Source organism: Diceros bicornis, chromosome X (assembly GCF_020826845.1).
Source record: "Diceros bicornis minor isolate mBicDic1 chromosome X, mDicBic1.mat.cur, whole genome shotgun sequence".
Taxonomy (NCBI): Eukaryota; Metazoa; Chordata; class Mammalia; order Perissodactyla; family Rhinocerotidae; genus Diceros; species Diceros bicornis.
Window position 1 is genome coordinate 120,711,955 of NC_080781.1, and position 24,299 is coordinate 120,736,253.

Sequence of the window (24,299 nt, forward strand, 5' to 3'; positions counted from 1 at the left end):
CATCAGTTGTACCCTGCAGTGATGCAGTAAGGAAATAGTACATCCCATACAACACTTTCTCTTTTCTAGAGAGTTCCAAATATCTATTACTCTGTCCTTTCTGTGTTGAGTAGTCTCAGCAGTATTTAGTTTACTTCTGAGTATCACTGGAAGCCTGTTTAAAACTGAGACCTCCAGTTTGCAATACTGGAATGCCTGCAATACATTAACACATCTAAATGAAAAACACTCAGCTTAATAAGCGACAAATAAGAAATTCAGAAATACAATTAGCCCATTCCCTGCTCCCTTGCTCTCTCACCAGTCACATTCTTTCAAAAAGTCTTGGAAATAACTTACAAGAAAGATACATTTCCAATAAGATCATTATCGTAAGCCTGAAGAATAAAAGTAATATAATGAGGAAGGTGGGATGATAGGAATAATTACATCAAAAACTTCAAAAATCTGGACTAAGGTTAATTGATTCAGCTGGGCCGTAATTGTAGCTCTGAGCTTTCTGGCAACCATAGTAAGTAGGAAAATGTATTGAATTGCATTGTACTCACTGCCTGATAAAAGAAAGTATACTGGTTAAAGAGCACCTCTCTGTAAAAAGACTGCTGGATACTGTGGAAGACACAAAGAATAGGACATGGAACCTGCCCACAAGGACTTTACATATCTTATCTCTCTTGCCACTGCGCAGGCATGAAGAAAGTTGCTGAGTGGGGCTCTAGCACTTAACGTAATGGGGTAGAAATCAAAGAAAAACCATGGGGTAGAAATCAAAGGTGACTAGCGGTGCACGTTTAGTGGTGCTATTGAGGAGGAGGAGCAAGTTTGATGGGGAGAATGAGACTTCGCTGAGCCATAATTAATCACAGTTCTTCATTTTTACTTCAAGGAAAGCTGAGGAGTTTGTAATGGAAAATGGAATGTGATAAAAATGGCACAAATAATTCTCTCCCTGGGGGAGTCTTACTTTCTCTATAACCTCCTTTTCATTATTTTGTTATTTTACTCATTACACCTTCATTCTGGTTTTGTTTCAAATACGTTATTACTGGAGCTGAAGTATTTCAGAATGAAAAGCCTTTCTCAATAGGTGTCTCCAAATTTCTTTCTTTCTTTCTTTTTTCTCTACAATCTCTGACTTGCAAGCAATGTCACTTTTTCTCATGAGTTTCTCTAGTGAGAGAATAGGAAATTTCTAGGAGACACAAGTGAAATATGATTAAATATGTTTTACCAATAATACTTCAAAGATGGAGTAAATGTCATGTGTCACCAGAGTGAGGTATTGAGAATTTGGGAAAGGTGAGAGAGAGTTTTGGTTTTGTTTTAGCTGTCAGTTGCCTATTAACATACACAAGTCATAACTATGGATATTATTGTAAAATATTAATGACATCAGCTGAATGCTGCTAAATACTTAAAATCATTTTAAGCTTCCTTCTTTATTGAAACATTTTTCTAAAATGTTCCAGCAACCTTTCCTGTGTTTGAAAGTAGAGTCAGTGGCCCAAACCTGAATCATATCTTGATTACTGAGGATTGCACCCAAGGCCTCAGGATCATCTATTCTGAAAAACAGAAATCACTATGCAGAAATGGAAATGAAGGTGAAGAAGGTATAAGAGATTGAGTTGACTGCACAAACTCCAAGATACAGCTCATAAGCCTAGAGATCCTTTTTTAAAAAAATCTTGAAATTACTTTCCCATTTCTTATTATTTTCCCATTTCTTCTAAAAGCAGATTGCTTGGACTAAGTTCTAGTTATTGAGGGCTCTGGCTAAGTTTATTTAAAAATGTCAACGCATGGGTTCTCTCTATGAGAATTTTTCTTTGCCTTTCTATGCTCAAACTCTTTGGACTTTTAAAAAGCACTGTGCATTCAGAGCAATAGTTATTAATTAAACTTTAAATATATTTTTTATTGGACAAGGCAGTGACATTTTACACAAAACCCTTTTCTGCAGATTTATGACCTTGTACTTGATTCAAAATGACTGTATTAGCACTAATCATGCTTCCAAGAATACCTTGATTTGCAAGCTAGTCATCTGCTGTAAAATTCAATTTCAAACATTTTAAGGCAAAAAGAAATGCTTGAATATTACTAAATTATCACACTAATTACTAATTACTTTAAAATAATATTTAATAGTTTCCACTCAGCAAAATTTTTAAAAATCCACATATAGGGTAAAAGCACTCAGAATGCAACATTTGGAGAGCATCCAACAGCATTTGGCCAAAGAACATTTCTATAATGCTAAGGGATTGAATTAAATTTGTGAAAATCAGCAATCTGTAGGCCATCAAACCTAGATTAAAATGTGGTCGAGTGAGGAAAGTCGGCACATGGGTATATACAATTTTCATTCATATTTAAGTAAAAACTGAAGTAGGGTTGGAAGTCCAGATGCGTATGGAGAGATGACTGGGCACCTTGCAGGTAGCCCATATTTATTCTCTCTCTCAAAGTGATTCAACAAGCTCGTGTGTCATTCAAAACACACTTTCCAAGCTCCTAATATGTGCTATATATACTGGGCACAAAAGATACACTGGTAAACAAGACAGCATCTAATGTGAAACCAAAAAAAGTATGGCAGACCTTCACTGAAAATTCAATGAAATAGGATACTAAGGTGAACACAATAGCACTAGGCTAGAGTAGAATGTTAACCCCCTTTTACTTAACCATGTTGACTCTAGCAGCATCTCAACTCCATCACTGGCTTTTCCTTCCCATTGTCACCACCTAATTCAAATTCTTATCATTTTATACCTTCAATACTTCAACAACTTTCTGAGAGATCCCCCTCTTGCCAGTCTCTTCTGCTCTACCAATTCATCTTGTATAGGCTGATGACGTCATTTCTCTACTTAAAAATTGCCAGATTCCTCAGAGATACAAAATAAAGTTCAAACTCCTCACTGACTTCTAAGGCTACTCCTCTGCCAACACAAGTTCTATGCTTCAGCCAGGCTGATTTAACACTTAGCTCCCCAAACGCACGTCACCATTTTCCTTCTTTGGCTTTGCTCAAGTTACCCCTCTGCCTGGAATATCTTTCTATCCCTCCTTCAAAGATTACCTCAAACAGTACCTCTCCCATGACTGCATCTTTAACCACCAGAGCTGGATGTAATCCCAGCCCCTGCCTCTCCCCTCGGATTCTTTCAGCAGTTAGTTTGTACGTGGCTTATGGCACATAACACAAGCAGCTTCATACTAAGAGGTCAGGCAAGGACCAGGTCTTCCATAACTTTGTATTCTGCACAGTATTGAGCCCTGTGCCTAACAAGTAATAGGTTTCAATAAATGTTTGTTGAATGAATCATTTCTTTGGGGAACTGAATGTATATAGAACTCTTAATGGATCTAACAGGACTTTCAGCATTAAATGACCCCTGACATTTATAAAATCCTTGTAGTAAACCACAACCAATAGTCCTACAAATGGAGTGCTGCTGCTTGCTCTTGTATGAAGAGAAACAGAGGTAGTAGGATTCCCATGTCTTGCTCAAGGCCACACAAGGAGCCCCTGCTAGAGCTGTTATTACAAGGCAGCGTTTTCTATGTTTATGCCACTTGCTGATACCATGCTTAGTTTCAAGTATTTCCATGGTTACATGTGTAGTTCACCCAAGAAAGAGGCATTTATCAAGACTACTTCTAAGGATTCTTTGAAAAATAAGACAATATTCCAAAATATATACAATGGAATGTTATTCAGTCACTAAAAAGAAGGAAATCTTGCCATTTGTGACAACATGGATGGACCGCGAGGGTATTATGCTAAGTGAAATAAGCCAAACAGAGAAAGATAAATACTGTATGATCTCACTTTCATGTGGAATCTAAAAAAGCCAAACTCACAGAACAGAGAATAGAATGGAGGTTACCAGGGGCTGAGGGGTGGGGGAAATGGGGAGATGCTGGTCAAAGGGTACAAACTTCCAGTTAGAAGATGAGTAAGTTCTGGGGATCTAATGTACAGCATGGTGACTATAGTGAACAATACTGTATTATATATTTGAAAGATGCAAAGAGAGTAAGTCTTAAATGTTCTCGCCATAAAAAAGAGTAATTATGTGAGGTGATAGAGGTGTTAACTAAACTTATTGTGGTAATCATTTCACAATATATACTTATATCAAATTATCACGTTGTGTGGGCCGGCCCCGTGGCTTAGTGGTTGAGTGTGCGCGCTCCGCTGCTGGCAGCCCGAGTTCGGATCCCGGGCGCGCAGCGACGCACCACTTCTCCGGCCATGCTGAGGCCGCGTCCCACATACAGCAACTAGAAGGATGTGCAGCTATGACATACAACTATCTACTGGGGCTTTAGGGGAAAAAAATAAATAAGTTATATTAAAAAAAATTATCACGTTGTACACCTTAAACTTACACAAGGTTATATGTCAATTATATATCAATAAAGCTGAAAAAAATAAATCCTTCTTCTAGTGGGGTACTTGCAGAATAAAAATGGACAAAATTTTTTAAATTTTTAAAGTTTTAAAACTTTTAAGATACTTGGAAGTTAAGATTGAATTTGTTCCTTTATAGAATGCTTTCCTGGCTAATAGAAAAAGCGAAATAACCAGGAAATTGCAAAAACTCTAGAGATTGTGGTTTTATAAAGCTGGAAAAAATTTTAACTTCAGTTAATGGAGCATGTTATAAGCATAAACATTAACAACAGAAAAATAACTTCTGGGCTAGGTATTTATCAAGTGTTTAAAACAAGAATACATAGTTCTTGAAGATATTAAACATTCTCAAATTGTTAACTTCAGTGTTACTATCTTTCATAAATAAGAAGAACAAAAATTTTAAGGCAATGTGACAATGTGGTCTTAAAAGAATGTCACCTTAAAAGATGCAGTCTCCAGGGGCCGGCCCCATGGCTTAGCGGTTAAGTGCGCGCGCTCCGCTGCTGGCAGCCTGGGTTCGGATCCTGGGCGCGCACCAACGCACTGCTTCTCCAGCCATGCTGAGGCCACGTCCCACATACAGCAACTAGAAGGATGTGCAGCTATGACATACAACTATCTACTGGGGCTTTGGGGGGGGGGAATAAATAAATAAATAATAAAATTGTTAAAAAAAAAAGATGCAGTCTCCAAAAAGTATTTAGAACTGAGTAAGAGATGACTGATTCCACAATGCTGACTACTCAATATACCTAGATGCATATATAAAAGATGAGTGTAGAGTTTAAAGTTACAGAGAAAAAGGTTTTCTGTTTGCATTTCTGCATGCTACAGACAGAAATTAGAACCTTACTACTATATAGTTAGCTAGCAAGTCATGCCTGACACAAAGGATATGTTTTAGTTTAGGGAATTTGTCGTATTTAACATATTTAACAGTTATATTACTGTGGACTCTACATTTTAAAACTTATGGATGGTTATCACAGTGTGGAAATTGCCTTCACTCTCCACTGTCTACCCACAAGAACTTGGGTAGAAGCAAAAGGCTAATTTCTTTTCTACCAATTTCCAGTGAATAAATAAAATTTTGAGTTTCAACAGAAAAACATATACCCATTTACAACAGAAAAAAATCTAATTTAAAGCATACATTTAAATGCCTATGACCAAGTTATAGCTGCAAAAATTGATGGATCCTACAGCCATATCTACTTAACTAAATAATAGATTAGACATGACACTAAGCAATATTATACAAACTCATCACGACCAAGATATTAAAAAAAATAATTTACTCTAACTCTAGAGACAATACAGTTAAGTCCAAATAGTGGAGATTATTTTGAAAATAAAAGGTTGAAGAACCAACAGAATCATTTACTGACTTTTAAGAAAACAATATCAAGAAAAACAGGAAAAAGTGTTAGTTACACTTCTAATTACATCTGGCAGTAAAACTTGACCCTGTTGTGAGAACCGAAGGCAGAGAAATAAAAGCATTGAAAACCCAAGCAGGATTGCAAATCTGGGTTATATAGCAGCAACAAAAAACATAAATTTAAGAAACTGAAGACTGATTACATAGAGGAAGAAATACAGAGGAAAATGAAAAGATTATTTACAGATAATGAGGAAAGAACAGACAGCTAGGATTCCTCTGAAATGTATAACCCTATAGGTCAACACTCAAGCGGCAGACTGAGATAAAGGAAAACAGGGTAACCTTGGGACTTTACAAGCAGAAAGCTAATCTGTAAGCGCAAAAAGATCAGTAAGTAAACATTGTTCTATAAATAAAGTCATGTTCCTAGAAGAACTAATTGCTATTTCCAGATGCACAGAAGTACCTTATATCTACATTTCACAAAAACTTGAAATAGAGAAAAAGACAATATTTGTAATGACTTCATACAGCTATGTGACATTAAGAGAATTACTTAATGATCAAGTAGGATCAGGTATATCATGTGAGAGTTTCTTCCAAACAAAAGAGTTGACATATAGTAGATAGTTCTCAAACTTGAGATTTTCAAATCTCTCATACTAAACAGGGTTCCTGCGGCAAAGGATCAATCTCAATGGTATCAAATTCTGGTTGATATCACAAGTCCTTTCTCACTATGTGGCCAATTGCAACTTTGGCTTTGAGGTGGAAAGAGAAACAATCTTGAGCTATGTTCCCATAAACAACACTGTAAATGAATTGGGTTAGACCCCAAGTTACTTTACAAAAAAGTATTTGACCCATAATCAAGCTGAACTGCTACTGCAATATTTCAGTTGATCTGTGACAGGTACCTCCTAGCTGGCCAGGGCATTGTACTAAGGAGTATATAACAGACCCAGACATCAAAGAGTTCCATGAAGTGAAGATGTACATGATCCACAGCCAGTTATAATCCCCAATTCTGGCTAGCTAACTCAGCAATGCAGGGTTTGGGGAGGAGGAGGGACAAGGGAGTCAAGACAGCTCAGTGTTCTGACTCCCAGAGATTAAACAGAGTTTAGTATTACTAAGTTAGATAACTTTGTCTAAAAATAAAAAATACCCTGCCTCTCTTCCTCCTTCTTCTCAGAATTAATAGCCTAAATCATTGTCAAATAACTAAATATGAACCTTAATTTAAAGACTTAATCTAAATACAGTATCATGAAACAATAAATGAGGAAGGGATTAGGCAAGGGAAAGTTGGCTCCCCTCGCCCCATTTGAAGTACAAAAAGTGAAGGAGAACCACAAAACTTCGCAGGCAGTGCATCCCAATGTCCTGTGGGACAGTCTGACCATGATAAGGGTCAGATGCTTTAGGTTTAGTGAAACAATAGCCCAATTGATGTTTTCTCCCTTTTTTTCTTCTCCACAAGGGGAAAAAAAAACTAAAATGATTGGAAGAACACTGGAGTCCTCAGGCTGTTTTGATAACTGCTTTGGTGACGTTGGGCAAGTGACTCTTCTTCACTGGATCTCCAGTTTCCTCATCTGTAAATGGTAACCATTTGAACTGAATGGTCTTCCTTCTGCAGCCAAAATTCTTGATTTTCTAGGTTTGTGAAGTGCTATTATGGGTATAAATGCTTTCTTAACTATTTAATTATTTGACTCATTCAGCTATTTGGGATCAGTCCCAGGATCAGCCACTGCACGAATTTCAGAGTTATCTCATTACTATACACAAAGTTTAAAAAAGACAGAAAAATGAAAAGAAACAATACCCCACTGTATTTCTGAGCATCAAAAGACAGGAGATGCATGTGTAAAACTAAAAAAGCTAATTTTTTAAAACATTTTATCATGACACAACTTTAGACTTACAGAAAAATTGCAAAAATGGTACAGAGCGTTCCTGCGTACCCTTCACTCAGATTCCTATAATGTCAACAACTTACATGCCGTACATAGCACAGTTATCTAAACCAGGAAATTAGCTCTAGTACAATACTATTAAGTAAACTAGAGATCTTATTCGAATGTCACCAATTTTCCCCCTCATGTCCTTTCTCTTTTCCAGGATCTAATCCAGGATCCCACATTGTGTTGACTTGTTTTACTCCTTAGTCTTCCGATGTGTGACAGTTCCTCAGTGACCTTCACGACCTTGACACTTTGGCCATTGGGAGCTCCTTCAGATTGGCTCCTGTGTCCTCTTGTCATGCCCCACCTTTTTCCAAGCACTTCCCTATTTCCTGGCACCACAAGACATTACAGGTTCACTTGTATTTTCCCTGCCTCAGTCCAGCATCAGCCATTACTCCAAGGAGCCCTGGTTCCTTTATTGAAGAGTGGTAGAAACCAGGATCTGGGTGCTAGGTGTGCTTCTTACTATTGGGGTGTCCTTGCTTGTAGGTCCTCCTAAGACAGAGCTAGGAAACAGAAGCATGCATACTAACCCATGTAACACATACACATCTATATTTATTTCTGTACCTGTCTATCTGTGTACATATGAAAATTGAGTTCATACTGATGTCTCCATTTTAATCCAAATCACCAAATTTATCCTAGCTTTCCCCTTTTCCTTATTTTTAACTCTTTTCTCTGATGGTGACAAACTTGGCTATTTACCTCTTCTCTATTCACTTATTTGTTCAACCCTAGCATCCACATAAAGTACTTACATATGCTTGTAAGAGATTTATAACTAGAGCCCAGTATTTGTGTGAAATTCTGTTCATCTTTAATATAAATATAGCACTTCTGGGTTTCTTTTGATTAATGTCAGTATGGTATATCTTTTCCCATCCTTTTACTTTTAATATTTTTAACTAAAAAAAAGCAAGGAGAACTATGCTGCTCTTTGTGTAAAAAAAGTGAGAATAGGTATGTATATATTTGCATGTATATACATAAAATATCTTTGGGAGAAAGAAAACTAAATATATCAGTTGGGAGGTCAACAGGTTAACTGGAGAAAAGAGATGAGAGAGAAATTTCACTGCATACTCTTTTACACTTAATTGTTTTTACTTTTTTGAGATATTATTCATATGCCATAAAGTTCAACCTTTTAAAGTGTACACATAAATGGCTTTTAGTATATTAACCAAGTTGTGCAACCATTACTGCTAACTCCAGAATATTTTCATCACCCCAAAAAGAAACCTTGTACCAATTAGCAGTCACTTCGCACTGTGCCTTCACTCCTTCTCCCCTCCCCCCAATGCGCCTGGCAACTACTAATCTGCCTTCTGTCTCTATGGATTTGCCAATTCTGGATATTTCATATAAGTGAGTCATACAACATGTAGTCTTTCTGAACTGGCTTTTTTCACTCAGTGTAATGTTTTCAAGGTTCATCCATGTTGTAGCATCTATCAGTATAGTAGTGCCCCCTTATCCACCTGGCATACATTCCAGGACACCAAGTGGGTCGCTGATACTATGGATAGTACTGAACGCTATATATACTATGTTTTTTCCTTTACATATTTGAGGTATAACAGTAAAACTAGCATAAATTTCTTTTTCCTTCTTCAGAATTTCACAGATAGAAGATTTGTTCTTACCATAGATCTTAGCAACCTCAGCATATGATTTTTTTTTCTTTTCTTATTAAGTCAAGAACTTTCACCTTTTTACTTAAAGGAAGCACTTTACAGCTTCTGTTTGGCATGTCTGAATTGCCAGCATCACTCCTCTTGCACTTTGTGGACATTATTAAGTAAAATAAGGGTGACTTGAACACAAGCACTGCGATACCATGACAGCTGATCTGACAACCGAGATGGCTACTAAATGCATGTAATGTATACAGCGTGGATACGCTGGACAAAGGGATGATTCACATCCCAGGCAGGATGGAATGGGACTGCGTGAGATTTCATCAGCTACTCAGAACGGTGCGCAATGTAAAAGTTATGAATTGTTTATTTCTGGAATTTTCCATTTAATATTTTCAGACCACAGTTGACCTCGGGTAACTGAAACCTTGGAAAGCAAAACCATGGATAAAGGGGGACTACTGTACTTCATTCTTTCTTATAGCTGAATCATATTCCATCGTATGTATAAACCACATTTTGTGTATTCATCAATTGATGACGATTTGTTTTTTAAAATTTTGAATAATTAAAATATATTATCCATTCATAAATTAAATTTTAAAAAATAAAAAAAGAAACAAACAACCTCCTCCTAAAAATAAAAAAAATTAAAAAGTTAAAAATAATATCATTAGGTAAATAATGTATGAAAAAGAATAATATATGGAAAAGTTTTGCTTGGCGATTTGCCAGAGGAGTCACAAGACTCAATAGAAGGTTATACTAAAGGCTACGATTTATTACAGCAAAGGACATAGAGCAAAAGCAGCAGCAAAAAGAAACACATCAGGAGAGTCCAGAGAAGCCCAGCACAGGCACCAGTGTTCTTCCTCATCTGAGGCCACACAGGACCTGCTCTCTCCCTCTGAGTCTTGGCCACGATATACACAGCCCTAGCTGATCTCCCTCAGCCCGTTACCTCTCTGACCCCATCTGCTCCTGCTCTCCCCTTCATCCCTCTGCCCCAGCCACCCCCCTGACCTTGATGTCCCTCAAACACGCCAGGCTCACTCCTGCTCCGGGGCCTCTGCTGTCACTGTTCTCTTTGCCTGGAATGTTCTCAGAAGTCCTCACAGCTCACTCCCTCACCTCCTTCATGCCTCTCCTCAAATATCACCCCGTCAGAGAGGCCTTCCTTAGCACTTTATCCAGAACAGCAGTCCCTGCCATTTTCCGTGTCCTTCCCTTGCTTCATTTTCCTTCATACCTGAGAATGTGTCCTGAACCTGAATATTTATTCCTTTTTGCCCACCCCTCCCCCAACTAGACTGCCCCGTGGGGGCAGGGGCTGTTTCTAGTTCGCTGCTAGATCCCTGGGCCTGGCACAAGGCCTGGCACACGACAGGTGCTCAGTAGGCAGCTATCCAGGGAATGAGTGAATGAGTGAATGAATCCCATATAGACAGAGACACAGAGTAGCGGGGAAGACTGAAGGTATTTGGAGCACAGTAAGATTCCTTATTCTCAGCTCCAGACTATAGAGGAGATGCTCAACTAAATTCTTAACTTTTCTCTCAGGATTCAAGTGTGCAAATATTATATTTAGTATCATAAAATTTCTTTTATAAAGATGATTTGAGTTTCCCTTAGCGGCTAACCCTGTTGAAAAGGTTTTTTTTCTTTCTTTTTTCTTTCTGATTAGAAGTAACACATTTGTAGAAGAAAATGTACACAATGCAGAAGGGACTAAGGTCGGCAGTGCAAGTCCTCTGGACTGGAGGTTGGGGGAGAGGGAGGGCAGGGAACGCGCTGTGCCGACTGGGACAGCTGACACACAGCCGCAGCATCAGAGCAGCTGTGTCAACGGGGCTCATCGAAATGTCCCCACGGATAAACTGGTCACGTCGGACCGTCTGGCTCTGCTGTTTGTATCCTTTGCCTATTTTTCTAGGAAAATACCTTTCAGTGTATTTTTTTTAATTTGTAAAGCTTGCAGTATATTAAAGAGCTTTTTGTCTGTCAAATTAGTTACAATTTCCCCGCCCAAATTATTGCTTGTCTTCTAACTTTGTGGTGTTTTCTACCATTCAGAAAGTACTTTTATTGTGTAGTCATTCTAGTAATTCTTTGCTTTTATTGTTTCTGCCTTTGACAGAAGGCTTAGAAAGTCTTCCCCACCCAGGATTATAAAAGTGTTCACTTGCATTTTCTTCTAGTACCGTCATGGCTTGATTTTATTCTTCATGTTTAAATTTTCAGGGCACCCGGAATTTATTTGGCAAAAGGACATTTCTGGAGTGCCGATGATGACCCGAGCCCTGCTCCAAGCACCTTCCGTGGGTCATCTCATTTGAATGCTCAGTGACTCCAGAGCTAGGGGCTGGGAGCATCTTTGTTTTCACAAGTGAGGAAACGTAGGAACAGGGAAGCTGGGTACTTATCCGAGACCCCACAGCTGGTGAAACGTGGCCCATCCAATGGTAAAGCCTACACAGGGTTGTTGTAAGGATTAGAGTGGGCATGTGTGAAGTGTCTGGAATACAGTAGGCAGTCAACAGATGGCAGAGTTTATTATTATTGTTGCATAGTTCTCACAAACCATTTCTGATGGTTGCGTATTATTTGAAAAATGGTGTATTTTTAAGGCAAACACATTTCTAAAATATTATTCCTTCACCAGTATGGAAAACTTTTGGAATTCCATGGAACAAATGAAACCTTTTATTTTAAAGAAACCGTTGTCATTAAAGAAAATTTTGAAGGGATATACACCAACATGTGAAGATATTCATTGGGTAATGGAATTACAGGTTTTTTTTTTAAATCTTTGTCTCTAGATTACAGTTTTCTAGAAAGAGTATGTTTTTATTTTCTGATCGGAAAAACAGCCACAATAACTGACATTTTAAAAAAGTCTATGAATGGGAGGAGATCAGGCAGTATCTAGATTTTTTTTAATACCCTGGGAAAAATATGAAGCTGACAGGAAGAATAAATGGAGGGAGAGGTTGGCTATCCAGGATCAGCAAGAGGGATGAGTGAGGGAGTGAGGTCTACGAGGAGGCAGGAGTTAAGGCAAGGTTTATGCAGCATTTATACAATTATGTAAAAGAAAGAAAGCCTGAAAGGAAACGTGTAGAAATGTTAGCAGTGGTACTGGATAGTGAGGATGCCATTTTATTACATTTTATTTACATTTTGTTACATTTAATTTTTATTCTTATCTCCTTGTGTAAGATTTTAAAAATTTCTCTTGTATTTTCCTTTCCCTTCATAAAGATGCATAACTTTTAAAATTGAAGGGAAATGTTATCCATTGTGAAAACAAAGATAGAAAATCTGTTTCCCGAGGCAGAGAATAAGTTAGAGGTAGCCAGAGGCACTGACTCCAGCACAGGGGCCATCCCACAGGAGCATGTGACAGGGACACGTATATCACAAAACTTCTTGGGCTTTCCATTCTCCAGTGTTCTTTGTGGAGGCCTGTTGCTATTACTTTCTCTGTCATGCCCTGGGTCTATTTTCCCCTCCCTACCCTTCTTGATTGACCATAAGTACAGAAGTGCATCAGCCATCACTTCTAAGATGGACACTTGTTCACATTTTGACATCTTGGATACTGGGATGCCCCTTACGATCAATGGTATGTTGTAGGAGATAATAAATAAAGGAAGGTATTTATCAATTTTCACAAAAGGAAAACTGATCACTTTACAGCAGAGAAACCCAGCAGACACCATCTCAATCAAGTGATTAAGGTTAACATGAGTGATAAGATACACCAACATCGTGTACTCTCAGATATGATGCACATCATTTCTGTGATTTTCTTGCAAAAAATGTATGACCTCAATCAAATCATGAGAAAGCATTCAACAAACCCAAATTGAGAGGCATTCTACAAAATAACTGACCAGTACTCATCCAAAATGTCAAGGTCATGAAAGATAAGGAAAGACTGAGGAACTGTCACAGATTGCAGGAGACTGAGGGGACATTACAAGTGAATACAATGTGGGATCCTGGATTGGATCCTGGAACAGAGAAAGGACATGAGGGGGAAAATTGGTGAAATTCAAATAAGATCTCTAGTTTACTCAATAGTAGTGTACTAGAGTTAATTTCCTGGTTCAGATAACTGTGCTATGTATGGTATGTAAGTTGTTGACATTACAGGAAGCTGAGTGAAGGGTAGGCAGGAACTCTCTGTACTATTTTTGCAACTTTTCTGTAAGTCTAAAATTATGTCAAAATAAAAAGTTTAAAAAGTGAAGTTCAGCTATAAATATGTATTTGATTAGGTACTAATTGTAATTTCATTTTTCTTTCAAAAGAGGTTTTTGAAATGCCCAAAACAGCATTGACTTTAGCCAAAGATACTTCCCTTTTAAGGTCAGTATCATAGAAGATAGATATCCTTAAGTAACATGTTATTTTCCTTGAATCTCAGGATGACAGACGCTGCCCATGTGTCTTTATAGCGCAGGTAGACCTCTCTCATGGAGCTCATAAATGGTTCTAAATCTTGCATAATCCAGAAACCCTTGGGAATATGTTGCTCGGAGTCTTATGCTCCTGCTAAGTTTTCCCTTAGCAAGTAGGGATGGGATAAATATTCAGCCAAAAATACTCAAATTTTAAACTAGTGAAAACTACTGTGACTAGTGATACTAGTACAGAATATACTGGTACCTCAGGACAATTTGACCTACAAGAATAGATTCACATACATATGCCTGGCACACAACAGGCATATTACTTGTCAAAATATTATTATGCTTGTGATCATATGTGATGTTTCAAGAAATAGTGTGGGGCCAGTTTATGTGTGTTCCTCACCCAGTTTCCATCTTTTAAGAATGTACATTCCTAAAATATATATTGGGTTGACATGACCGTCCTCTGACTATGCCTGTTGCTAAGGCCTTTGCCAAGAAATTTTTATTACAAAACTACCCCAAGTGGTGAGTGAGGTAGGCAGATGGGACGGGTGTTGATCTGTCATAATGAAAAATAATGACAGCATTTATATTCTTCCTGGATAACATGTGTCTGATATCACACTGCTTCGAGTATAGAGGGGAAGGTTCAAGACATGACATTGTTGAAGCAGAATACGTGAACACAACAATCTTGGCTATGGAAACAATCACAAAGATTCTAGGTTGGAATTTTTAATGATGATCTTTTGTTAAAATCTAAGGGACCTTAACTAAAAGTACCAACCTAGATCACTGGCAAACTGTAATATCAAGAAATTGGCACAGAATGGGTTAAGCAATACTTTGGAGAGAAAATTTGAAATAAATTGTGCCAACCAGACTAGACAATTGAGAAAAAAAAACAGCTGCATATAAACATGACATGTGAATCTTTTATGTAGCTGGAAATTAATCTATGGGCTGCACTGTCTAGATCTCAATCTGAAAATGGTACAAACTTCATCACTGAACACTCAACATTCATGGAGTGATGGGCACAGCACTTCAGCACAATACACAATTAGTCATCAAGCTTGACCTCCTTATTTTCATAACATCCCCTCATTATGAGGTGAGATAGAACATTGTATCTATTGTGCCTATTATGAAGGCAAAGAACCATCATCATCTGGTAGAGTACCTAGTGCTAATGGAAACCTTACAAAAACAAAAACCGAAAAACAAAAGCAGCAGCCCAAAACTCATCAGATTATTGCTTCAGTTATTTAACGACTCATGGAAGAAATGGTGCACAGATGCATTTCAAAGGTGTTTCAATTATACAAACTCGAGGGGGGTAGCAAATGCTGTAATAATTATTGAGGGATGTTATTTGTGTATTATAGTTATAATAGTAGTACAATCAACATAGGTCAATTACCCTCAACTTACTATAGCTTTCATGCATATCAGGGATTAGGAATAATATAACAGAAAAGAACGACAAAGCTTTTGTGCAGACATGGAACTGTGATGAATGTGCTATCTAAATGGCAAATTAATTAACTGTTTGAAAGTCTTTGTATATTTCAAATATTAAATTTTTCATAAAATTTGACAATGTAGGGATTATGTAAATCGTCTTTGTCCTATGTGACTGGTCATCAAGACATTAATGTAATGCAAAAATTATTTTAAAAGCACTGGATGCAGTGAGTAGACAGTGTATTTAAATAATTAAGTGGCTTATTAATATTCATTGGCCATTATCTATGTAGTCTCTGAATTAAACATTTTCCAAGCTTTAAAGTGGTAGTGCAGTATGCATTTATGCATTTTGTTAACAATCGCTTTCCATATTACTTTTCTTCAAAATGTTTCCTTTATGGCACTCTTTTGCCTTTAAATGGGAGAACTGATCAAAGCATACCAATGATTAGGACGATCACACATCTCCTTCTACCAGATGCCTGGAAAGATAGAATTTACAAAGCCTGCAAGGAACTCTATGTCAAAAAGTAAACCATAAAACAGTAATAATTAGCTTGAAGAACTAATATCACACTCATGGCAACTGGATTTGGGCATGTCCATTTGGAACATTTGTTTGTAGTTTTAAATAATAAACCCTAACTAAATAGAACCGTTTTGAAGAACTTCTAAAACAAACATCTTAGTTAATAGTAAGAAAATAATCTTTCATTTAATTCACTTTTATAGTGATACATGGTTTTTCATTTATGTTATCTCATTGGAATCTTCACAATAATCGTGGAAGTTAGGTAGAGAAGAATCATCCATCTATTAGAGATAAAGTAACTCAAGCTTTGTCAGATTAAGTAGCCACTGGTCAGATACAGTAGTGGGGCTGGGACTGTACCCCAGATCTTCTGAAACAACATATGGAAAGTTCCTAGTGCAGTGCTGGACCCTCTATATGGACTGGATGAAAGACATCTCCTTGTTTTCCCCAACTAGCTCAGTGCTCTTTTCCACTTCACAGCACTGCCCAGTCCTGCAGCAGTAGGTTTAAATAATACACAAAATAATTGTAGATGAAACTTGAATGATACTGAAATGAAGAAAACAAAATAACCCCTTTAAGTCATAATATCTGCTGCAAATAAGAGCAATTCCGACATTTTCAATGGAAGGAATTACCATTATCTTTATGATAGTTTCCCTTCTTGAACTGGAATGGTGTGCAACAAAAACTAGTAACACAAAATTAGTAAAAGTAACTACTTAAGTAGGATACCATTTGATAAAATGTTTTTCTGAAGAAATGATCACATGAAGGAATACATGCCTATTAGACAATGCAGCCATAAATAAAAACGTTAATGAAGTAAAATTGGTCATGATGAGAACAAAACAATATCAAGAAATTGAAAAGGTTCGTATTAAGATTAATTCATTTTGACATATTTTGAAAAAAATCTCGAATGCCTCGTAGCAAATCTTATTAATTAAACCTGGAATCTACTATCATTTTTTTACTTCATGCTTTAATTTGTACATCTATATCCTTAATTTAAGGATAACTATGAATAAAACATGAAAATCAGTGCATTTTCTTGTTCTGCAATCATATATGTTCTATTCTACATAATATCTCATCTGCCCTCCCCTTTTGTTTATATTGTAGTACCTAATATTTGGGTTTGATGACCTTGGCAATAGGACTTTCCTTATAAAATGTACTCACAAAACTGAGATTGTTTTCAATCAGCAGTGCAGGAAGAAAATTAAGTGAACTTAGTTTTGTAGCAATATGTTTAAGGTAAAGGTTCAAAATATACTTCAACTAAGAAACTTTAAAATGCCATCATTTTCCTCTTGGATGGTGAGATTTTCATGTCATACTCTTTATTCATTCTCTGAAAGCTCACTGGTCCCTGTCAAGAGTATTTTGATAACAGTTAATAAGTTATAATTCGGTAAAGGGCTCCTCTAGGTTCTATGAGGATTACGATCACTGTATTCAAAATGTAAACCATACACAAAGACGTAAAGTTTGGCAAGGCTGCAATTTCTCACTGCTACAAAAATTCTTGAACTTTTTTCTTTAAGTCTATCTATCTTGATCAGTGGGCTTTGATGGGGTAAGCTTTAGTCTGGCTTAGTTCTACAAACACAAAGTCTACATCCTGTCTTAAAAAACAAACAAACAAAACTTACTGCTTTCATGTTATTATTAACTTTACTAATTTCAAAGTACATCATATTTCAAAAAACAGAAATCAACAAATTTAAATTAAACGTTACGTGCGTTTAGATGAGGCTCACCTTTAAAGAATCAAAACAAGCCACCACACGACCATTTTCCACATGGCAAACTCTTGGCGGATGGGCAAACTTGCAGTCTGCATCAGCTCGAGAGCAGGTTCCTCTCTGAAATTCTCTACAGACTTCTAAAGTCAGCCACTTGGTATCACGAACCAAGGTAACGTTGACAGCCGTCATAGTGAAAGCAAAGTTAAAATCAAGTGCACCCTCTCTAGGCCAATATTACCGCTGTTGTTAAAAGGTTAAAAACGAATTCAAGCTAAATGTGAAGAGATAACAGGTTGCTTTCGTGAAATGTTTCGTTGTTTGCACTTAGGTTTTAAATTTAAGTCAATATTGGTCTAGTCAAACAAAAAGCCAATCATAAAATAAAAATTGTATCAGAATAACTAAAAATCAAATTAGAGACCAACTCCTTTAAGAAGGCAACCATAAAGGTTAAAATATTGAGTGTTTTATTTTGTTCCTCTGTCGAAGTTACTTCAAATAACTGGCAGAGATTCAAAAGAATTCTGTGTTCTCCAGTTGGTTTTCAATTATTCTCGCAAAAAGCATATGCTGCTGGCTGCCCTTCAGTTTGTGGAAAGGTCTCAGATCAAGGGGAGAAAAGTTGTTCTCCCTATTTCTTGGCTTTAAAGGTCGAGATTGGTAAGGATGGTACAACTGTAAAGTTGTTTTTTTGTTTGTTTGTTTTTTGCTGCAAAATCAGGAGAAGGGAAAATGACTATGAAAACTGAGAATCAAAAAAAAAAAAGAAGGGAGTTGCTGAGAGTGAACTACAATCACACCAGGTTTCAGGGGGCTGGCGGTGGCAGGGAGAGGGGTTTATAAAGAGACAGCTCTAGAGTGGAATCCAAGCGGCAGAGTTTTCAGAAAAGGCACTTTTCAGAAACCTGCAAGAAAAAAAATAAAATTAGCTACTATAATACAGTGCTTTCGTTTTAAACTCGAGATTCGGAAAAGAAGTAAGCATATCCTATTTACAACAGGAAGCATCTAGATACTGACAGTGCAACGTCGTACAGTCAGTCATTGTCAATAAAAAGGGCATTTCCCGGTGTAGGACTGTGCATAGTAAAAGGAAGCAAAAGCTTAGATTTACTGTTGCAATACAAGAGTGGGCAACAACCCAACTTAAAAAAAAGATTGCTTCATTTGATCTGTTTAGGGGCAGAAATTCATTTTGGGGTCTACTGCACAGAAAATGCCAGAGCTTGACATGACAGTCCCTTATGCAGTCATGATCCACCTGCATGTCTCCAGTTTTTAGAGGCTACCAAAGACCTGTCTTTAAACTAGCTTTCTATGATCTGATTGAAGGCTTGAGTCTCTGCTCTCAAAATGCAGAATACAGAAATTGCTAAGAAAATGTAAGTTGCTCCAAGAGGTAACTCTGTGTGCGTATTTGAAATGTAATTGTTGATGTTCACATAAAAAAGTCATGATATAACTAGCTGGGGACCCACTGCCAATGAAGTAGGATAGGGGATGGAAATGTAAAACGTGCTTCAGTCTCTATGAAGGGATATTAGAACAACTCAGAAGGAGGTTTCAGCATATACAAATAAGTGAGACAGAAAGCACTGCTCAATCATACATTAAATATTGTGCAGCTTTAAGGTTTGCAGTTTAACCCAGTGTCAACCAGCAACAATTTCTAGGAACTCAGCTGAGAAGACAGATGAAAGGTTAATGTACTGGCATTATTGCCATGAACACATACCGAAATAAAAGGGATTTTCTAAAGCAAACATAAGCTCTGAGTATCAGACAAGTCAACTAATTGTTAACTTCATCAAAAAAGTAGAATTAAAGTGCTTGAAAACACTCATTTATTTTTTTAAACAATATCTTCAATAATTTTACAGAATCTGAATTTTCTGTTTGTCCTTTTGGCATTCAAGATAAAACTCAATGTCACCTAATTTTTCAGATACCATTGGGAAATTAAGCATCTAGAAAATTCACACATGCTTATCCATTCAAGAGCAAAACATGTGTTTCTCTGAGTCATTCTTCACGGAAATCTTTCTAAAACGTATTATACGTAGTTTTGCCTTCTTATAAAATACTGAACATAATTTGGCTTCTGGTTGAAGACTTGGGGTCATAAATGTCCTGGGAAGTATTATAATTCTCCTCCTTCAGTGGCAGATTGCTATTTGTCACTTCTACTGTCACTTCTCTTCCTGCCACAACATCTGTCATAGTGGATTGTCCAGTTCCCTTCTGGAAAACATAATAGTCAATCATGATGTTGAATAAGAGTTAGTTACTCACTGACTAAGGGGCCTAAGGGGCAAAGTGCAGGGCTTTCATGCAGAAGGTCTATGACTGCTCTTACTGGTTTGAGAGCCCTTTTGCAATATGTTCCATGCAGGATCATGTTCTAGAGGGAAGGTTAAGTTTGTCAAGCAAATGACCTCTAGAAAAATATTTAAAATATTAAAAAAAAATAGCCGGATAGGGGAAATGAAAATGAAAACCACAATGCAATACCATGTCACACCCATTAGGATGGCTATGATAAAAAAGAGGGAAAAATTGGAGAAATTGGAACCATCATGCATTGCTGGTGAGAATGTAAAATAGTGCAGCTGCTGTGGAAAACAGTCTGACATTTCCTCAAAATGTTAAACAGTTACCTTATAAGCTAGCACTTTTACACCTAGGTATATACCCAGAAGAATTGAAAGCAGGGTCTAGAGGAGATATTTGTGCACTCATATTCATAGCAGCACTATTCATGATAGCCAAGAGGCAGAAACAACCCCAGGGTCCATGAACAGATGAATGGATACACAAAATGTGATATATCCACAAAATGGCATATTATTCCACCATTAAAAGGAATGAAGTACTGATACATGCTACAACATGAATGAACCTCGGAAACATTATACTAAGTGGAAGAAGCCAGTCACAAAGGCCACATATTGTATGGTTCCATTTATATTAAATATCCAGTGTAGGCAAATCCATAGAGTCAAAAAGCATATTAGTGGTTACAAGGCTCTGGGGGAGGGGAGACAGCAGAATAACTGCTTAATGGGTATGGGGTCTCCTTTGGGGGTGATAAAAATATTCTTGGATTAGATAGTGGTGATGGTTGCACAATTTTTTGAATACACTAAAACCCATTCACTAAATTATACACTTTATATATATATATTTTTTGTGTGTGTGTGAAAAGGACTAGCCCTGAGCTAACATCCAATGCCAATCCTCCCCTTTTTTCTTGAGGAAGATTGGCCCTGGGCTAACACCTATGCCCATCTTCCTCTACTTTATATGGGACACCTCCACAGCATGGCCTAACAAGCGGTGCATCGGTGCACGCCCAGGAGCGGAACCTGCAAACCCCCGGCTGCGGCAGCGGAACGCGCACACTCAACCGCTGTGCCTCCGGGCCGGCCTCAAATTATACACTTTAAATGGGTGAATTGGATAGTATGTGAATTATATATCAATAAAGCTATTATATTTTTTAAAAGTCTAAAGAGACATAACAACAACAACAAAAAGCCTCATGAGTGATGGAATTAACTACCCCAATCTTTCTTAGGTTCTCCTTAGGCAAAAATTCTTCTAAGTAATGTTGCTAAGTCGAATTTCAAGAGTAAATGAGTTTCCATACTGTAATTGACTTAGTGTATTATGGAAAGTACTCTAAAAGAGTACTTTCTTTGAGTTTGTAAGTTTACATTTAAAGATATATTCAAATTTAATGCTACAACTAAATTATACAGGCTGCCTGAACACATTTGAAAGAAAAATAACCAAAAAGGAATATATATATTATTTCCTCAGAACATAAACAATGAGGGTCTGGAGAAAGATTTTTCTGCAGAGATCCATCAAGCATAGAAACAGATAATAAATAATAAATTTGAATTTTGAACTTTCACAAATGAAAAATGCAAACAGGAATTGGACTCTGGCCATGCATTTTATGTAAGATAAGGGGAATGAGAGAAGGAATTTTCTTATTTTTTTTTAAATCGGCCTGTAACCTCTGATGGGACACTGGCCAATTCCTTAAAACAGTCCTGGCCAGCGCATGTCTTCCTTCAGACTGGAACTATTTTTGGAGCTGGCGTAGAAGCTAGGCGCAACAACAAAAGGGAGTTGGTGTGACGATGGAGAGAAGTTCCCTCATGCAGCTCTGCTCATCTGTGTGTAAAAGACAGGGAGGGGATCCATTTTCCTCTGTGTTTTAAAGAAGATCAACTCTGTTTGGGGGACAATACAGCTTTATCGTCACTACCTTAGACATGAGTAATAGGAATCCAATTTTTCTTTTTGTGATTTATAGTTCTCTAATGTAGAACATGAAAAGTTACCATTTCAATGTACATTTGTACTTGTATACTATTTGTAGTTCACAAGTGCTTTTATTTCATTGATCTTCGGAGCTCTAAAACATATTCTAAAGCATGGGTGATAACCCAAAAATACTGATGAATGAAATGAAGCTCAAAGAGGTTAAATTACTTATCTGAAGGTACAAAGCCTTAAGTGGTAGAGCCGTGACTCAAGGCAAGATCCTCTGACTCCAAATGCGGTAGACATCATTTCTTATCTCTTATCTCTCTTGGGAATCTTAAACAAGGAAAGCCAGTCATTTTTGTGTAGTACTTATGATTCCTTCTCAAAATTACTTTCATGCTGGTTGTATCACCGTCTTCATAATATTCCTAAGTTGTGCTGCACCGACGTTTATCCAGCATCTACTATGTGCCAGGCACTGTTCTAGCTGTTGAACAAGACTAAGATCCCTGCTGCTGTGGAACTTCCTATGCTCAGTTAAATAGAGAAGAAACCTAAGGCATAGAGAAGTGAAATGTTTATGAGAGTTTATGAGGGGCTGGAAGCAGACACTAGATATTCTGACTTCAACACAGGCCTCTAATTTGCTGTGAATGGTACACCAAGCACTATAAGTTAAAAACACTCTTAAACGCACACTCAAACACTATTGCATAGAAACGAGTCACCGAAAGAAATGTCTTAGAATTACACCAAGTCTTACTGCTCTCCAGATTCCTCTCAGAAAGGGTACTATTGTTCCCATTTTACAGACAGAGAAACAGAGGTGGAGAAAGGTAAAGTAATTTAACTTGCACAACTGCATGTAGCTAATAGGTGATAAAGTCATAGATGAAACCTAGGCAGTCTGGGTCTAGAGCCCACCCTCTTGACCACGTCACAATACTGTGTCTCTTTTATGACATGTATCACATTCTTCTTGATTATAGGTCCTTAACTTTTCTCCCTTAATAGACTATAAATTCCTTGAGGGTAGGGATCATGTCTTAGTTTTTTGCTGGCTCTATTTTTACATCAGAAGTTAGAACGTTATAGCCTTCCCCAGGCTTCCTATTTTGAAAGCTCAAAGAATAAATGGTAATTTAACATCAACCCTTCTTTTGTATGACGCTAGCAAGGAGTTTTGTCAGTTGAGCACCCTCTGGGCTGGCTGAGCTTTGGCCACCTCTGCAGTTTCGAATCTACTGGACCTGGAAAGTTGAGTATTTTCTCACAATTCTAGCTTTCAAATTGGATTGTTAATACCTGGGATTATTGATATATAGAACATTCAGTTTTCATAATGAATGGTCTATTCCTGCTCATTTGACAGCCGCAAGATTTTATCCCAGATTTAGAGTAAAAATATGGGACATTCAATGACTTCTGTCTATATCTTTGCAGAGTATGTTAATTTTTGGAATGTTTTTGCCCAGCAGTCACTGTGATGAAACTGAACTGGGAGTGGAGGTGGAGGAGGTTTCACTTTGAGCCACAGGAAGAAACATTCCCTAAGTATTCTTCCTTGAAAAAAAGTTAATCTTGACTTTTAATTAATGTACATAATATGAAGAAAATATAAATATAAAATATAAACTTTTTTATTTTAAAATTACGTACATACTAGATTCATCATTAAGTGCTTCTAAGGATTCACTCCTCCTTTTTTTTGCCTCCCCTCCACAAGGCAGCACATAACATAAAAACACTGCCAACGCCTGGTCAGAAGATCACAAAGATATTATTTGGCACCTAAAGCAATACCTGAAGAGGCAATTCTTTAAATGAATTTATCAACCTCCTGAATAAACAATGAAAACAATGTTTTATTTATTTCTTTTCAGTTTAAGCTTTCCTTACATCTGTATTCCCTCGGAATTTCTTGTGGCCATTTATTTTGGCTCTACGAATATATGACACACCTGCCACACGCTGCTGAAATTGGCAGGCTGACAAGGTTTAAAAGCTTTCAAGTTTTCGAAGTTGCTTCAAGTTCTATTTCCCTCCCATGTTTTGGTTAGTGGTCCACCAATACACATTCTTTAAGGCACATGAGAGGTGTTCAGCAGTGCAGATGGAAACCATGATTTCATAGGCATTCTACGGAAAACTGAGTTTTACGTCCAAAGAAAAAAAGGCTGTAAAAATAAGGATATTTTGCCTATGTGCAGAACCTTTCCATTAAGTTTATTTTTAAAGCTTCCTTGTATTTTTTTTTTGACAATTATCCCAGGGTAATAAATTTAATATACCTTTTACAAAAAGCAGGTAAGTCAAGTTAATCCATTTCAAAAAGCAATTAAAAGACCCACCTCAGTTCATACATATGGTCATAGAAAGAAAAAAAAACAGGTGCTACGGTGTCTC

The 24,299-nt window shown here is 37.2% G+C and overlaps 1 protein-coding gene across 3 annotated transcripts in view; it reads right to left on the minus strand.

Annotated features, from left to right (window-relative positions):
- MBNL3 (muscleblind like splicing regulator 3) overlaps window positions 1-24,299 on the minus strand; it is a 117,905-nt gene that overhangs the window by 50,445 nt on the left and 43,161 nt on the right. For all 3 annotated transcript variants that reach the window (XM_058536728.1, XM_058536729.1, XM_058536727.1), the window contains exon 2: window positions 17,625-18,517. In XM_058536728.1, coding sequence (XP_058392711.1) covers window positions 17,625-17,801 — 177 coding nt within the window. In that variant the 5' untranslated portion in view covers window positions 17,802-18,517. The remainder of the gene's footprint in view (window positions 1-17,624; window positions 18,518-24,299) is intronic.